This window comes from Aegilops tauschii, chromosome 2 (assembly GCF_002575655.3).
Source record: "Aegilops tauschii subsp. strangulata cultivar AL8/78 chromosome 2, Aet v6.0, whole genome shotgun sequence".
Taxonomy (NCBI): Eukaryota; Viridiplantae; Streptophyta; class Magnoliopsida; order Poales; family Poaceae; genus Aegilops; species Aegilops tauschii.
Genome location: NC_053036.3, coordinates 603,062,302 through 603,066,407, shown reverse-complemented (window position 1 = coordinate 603,066,407; position 4,106 = coordinate 603,062,302). Strand labels below are relative to the sequence as shown.

Sequence of the window (4,106 nt, the reverse complement as noted above, 5' to 3'; positions counted from 1 at the left end):
TGCAATGATGACATGGTCCTTTGAACAACGTGTAACAAGATGGTTATTGAGCAGGTCTTCTCGAGTCAGGTCACTGACGCTATCTTGAAATTTCTGGCATTTTATTGCACTAGCACCCACTCTCTAGACAGTGTGACAAAGTTCGGTTATGTGGTACGATGAACACGTTGATTGCAATAGGATGCCACCTTGCTACACCTCCTAGCCATTGATCTGACAACCACTTGATGGCGTTCTTTTCCTTTTATAGGGCATGTCTGTGCTATTACTTCAGCTTACTTGTGTTTATTTTTATTTCTATATTTGAACTTATCTGAACGTGATGGTTTGCTTTACTTATAAAGCGGGGCAAGTAGACAAAGTCCTTTTAAAAAGAATCTGCAGAGTATTATGCAACATCCATCCATATGGGGTTCAGATGATTCAGGACCGTCAAAGGAAAATGTCCAATTATGACGCCAGGACCATTAAAGGAAAATGTTCAATTATGATGCCGATAACTGCCACACATGTGGCATGTAGTAAACCGTCCACACATCTCTTACACTAAAATTGCCATCTCAAAAAAAAAAACAAATCTGAAAAAAATTGAAATTTGTACAGAAAGTTGCCATACTTCACAATTAAAGTCGTCATCCTCTTATAACTAAAGTTGCCATACTTCACAATTAAAGTCGTCATCCTCTTATAACTAAAGTTGCCATCAAAAAAACATGTGGGCGAAATTGCTTTATGCCACATATATGGGCGTTGTCATTTGGGATGTTCAATTGGTGCACCAACTTTAGATCATCGTCCCTCGCCGCAGGCGCTCCGCTGGGAGAATACCTTGCTGTCGGCGACATTGGTCATGCTCAAGCCGGTCTCGTCCATCAACAAGCTCGTCGACGACGGCCTCATGTTGTCGAGTTCGTCCCCGGTGATGTTCGTCTCCTGCAGCTGTAGGCAATACTCCAGGTTCCACAGCACGTCGCCCATGGACGGCCGGTCCACCCAGCACTCTGCCAGGCACTTCTCAGCGGTCTCTGCGAACTTGAGTAGCGACTCCTCGTCCACCTCGCCGGCGATCCTCGGGTCGGCCATCTTGTCGAGCCGCCCTTCCCCGCGCATCCTCACGGCCCATTCGGCAATGTTGATCAGGCTCTGGTCCAGGCTCTGGTCGATCACAGGTCGCGCGCAGAGCACCACGCCGAAGGAGTAGACGTCCGACCGGTCCGTCAGCTGCTGCGTCTTGAAGTAGCCCGGGTCCAGGTACCCGAAGCTGCCCTTCACCGCCGTGCTCACGTGCGTCTCCCCGAACGACGGCCCGATTCGCGACAGCCCGAAGTCGGCCACCTTGGCGATCACGCCACCGGTGCTGCCGTCGTCGCTCCCGAGGAGGATGTTGGTCGACTTGACGTCACGGTGGATGATGTTCTCCGCGTAGCCTCTGTGCAGGTAGTGCAGGCCCCTCGCCGCGCCGACGCAGATCTCCAGCCTCTGCTTCCATGACAACGCCGGCTCGTCGGAGCCGTACAGGTGGCTCCGCAGCGTGCCTTTCTCCATGTATTCGTACACCAGTATCATCTCCGCCTGCTCGTTGCAGTACCCGATGAGCGACACCAGGTGCCGGTGCCGGATGCCGGACAGCACCACGATCTCCGTCTGGAACTCCGGCAACCCCTGCTGCGAGGCGCGCATGGCGCGCTTCACCGCCACTGGCGTGCCGTCACCGAGCACGCCCTTGTACACGTTCCCGAACCCGCCCACGCCGATGAGGTTACGCTCGTGGAAGTTGTCCGTGGCGGCCTTGATCTTCGCGAGCGCGATGTGCAGCTTCCTGCTCACACTCTCCATCCCGCCGGTCTTGCGCTCTCTGGACCATCGGTTCATGAACTGCTCAGCCCAGCCGGAGCCACTGTACTTCGTGTACGGCACGCCGAAAAAGCAGAGCACCACGCAAGCAAGAACGGCGGCGCCGAGCACTGCCGACACCGTAATGACAATGGTCCTCTGCTTCGTCCTGCCGTACCTCCTCGAGCTCAAATCGACGGGCGGCAGCCTCATAATCTCTAGCCCGTTCAGTATGCCACCTCCGCTGCTTTGCGACGACCAGCCGATGCTCACCGTGAGGTTCCCGGCGCTCGGCGCCCTGGCCGCGTAGTCCATGTAAAAGACCTCGTTCGACTGAGTCGCCCAAGCCTTCGGCGTGAGGTCTGGAGTGCCAATGGCCTGTGCGATGTAGACGTTGAAGACGATGCCGACGCCGACGACGGAGCTGACCACCTCGTAGTCGCAGAAGTGGAGGCGGACGAGGTAGCGGGACCCCTTCACCGCCGGGAACGTCCACGTGAGATTGAAGTTCAGGCCTGGGGTTGTCGCCGCCAGTAAGTCCGTCACGTTCGCCATGCGCTGGGTCTGGTACACGACGTCCGGCGCCACCTCCCTCGTGTATCCGTTCGTTGAATTGTAGATGATCGGGCTGGAGGTGTTGCTCACCACCGACAGCCCGGAGGCGTCGTAGAGGTAGGGGCCGTCGGGCAGCCACGTCCGCCACAGCGTGTCGTTCTCAATTATCACCTTGGACCCGCCGACGTTGAGGCGATAGACCGTCTCCAGCGGCTGCCGCTGCCACAGGTCCATGTCGTCCTTCACCACGGCTCCCACCGGCGTCACGGGGCCATTCCACAGCATCTCCGGCGGGGCCGAGAACAGCTCGATGGCGTTGACGAAGGCGGTGGAGCCGGCGTCCGGGGTGAACGTGACGTGGAAGTGGCCACCGAAGAGGTCGCGCGGGACGAAGAACTCCTTGACGACGCCGGCGGCCGGAGGCGAGAAGGAGGACAGCAGAGCGTAGGCGTCGGCGACCGAAACGTTGAAGCGCGCGGACAAGATGTTGATGACATACTGAGAGGAGGTGGCGGGGAAGAAGGGGAAGAAGTGGAGGCGCAGGACGAGGAATGACGACGTGTCTGGCGAGGCGGGGCTAGGGAGGCGGTACGAGAAGGCCGAGATGTCCGCGCGCGCGGCGGCGTACAGAGCTGGCGGGGAGGCGAGGGTGGAGCTGGCGGACACCGCCGGAGCGCCCGCGGGCGAGAGGTAGGCGGCGTCGGGGACGAAGATGTTGGCGGGGGAATCGGACGGGAAGGAGACGGAGGAGTTGGCGCCGCATGCGAGGAAATATTGGAAGCCGGGAGAGAAGGCGGCGAGGATGGCGCGCGGGAGAACCATGGCGAGGAGGAGGGCGAGGAGTATGCCGCGGACGGCCATTCAGGCCAGTGGAGTCGTGCTGGTGCTGTGAGCAAGCGTGGATGCATGTCGATGATCATTGGGGATAAGCGCGGGCGGGCTGTGTGGACGTAGGTAACACGGCCGAGCCGGAGTGGCGTGTTGATTCGGACGGACAGGAACAAGGGAAAGGCGGACGAAAATTCGTCTCCGAGACCAGTTCCAGTGGAAGGTGGACTTGACTAAACTTGGAAGCTGGGAAGGATTGCCCGTTTCTGTTGTTTGGCAGAGCATGTTGGACTAGAGTCTGGAGGATGGTACAGTCCCTGTCCTGTGGATCCGACCTCATATATCATCTACACTACTCCTAGTACACAGTAAAAGAATCTCGACCCAGAGTGAGAAAATGTTTTCCAAGAGTGGAACTGAGCCTGAGGGACCCTCATAAAAAAAAGTGGCCTCTCCTAGTTTTTCTTCTCACTAGATGACCAGTTGCGCCAAATGGCGCAAAGACCCGTTTAAAACCATGTTTGTGTTGAAAATATTTGCATTTTTTTAATAACCGTATATTTAAGTACATTTGGTAAGAACTTATACCCCTATATATAAATAAAATTAAATGCAAATATTTTCTTAAGGTAATAATGCCACAAATTAGATCATTGGTAGGTCAAGATAGTTGAGTCTACAATTAGGAATTTCGAGTAGCTGTAAACTTGCATTAAAAAAAGAGTAAACACAAGTGACACAATAAAATATACTTAATACATGAACTCGTGAACATTGTGTACATGAGAAGTTAATAGAAATAGTAGTCAATTACATCATATAATTTGGTTCTATATTCTTTTTTGTATATATCCTGAATGCTACCCCTTTGTGATCAACTCTTTGTACTT

The 4,106-nt window shown here is 54.6% G+C and overlaps 1 protein-coding gene across 1 annotated transcript; it reads right to left on the bottom strand.

The window, feature by feature from the left end:
• Window positions 1-467: 467 nt before the first annotated feature.
• On the bottom strand, window positions 468-3,411 carry LOC109760340 (probable receptor-like protein kinase At5g24010). The gene has a single exon (XM_020319170.4). It carries the CDS (start codon window positions 3,247-3,249, stop codon window positions 790-792), a length of 2,460 nt encoding a protein of 819 aa, XP_020174759.1. The 5' UTR covers window positions 3,250-3,411; the 3' UTR covers window positions 468-789.
• Window positions 3,412-4,106: the final 695 nt, after the last annotated feature.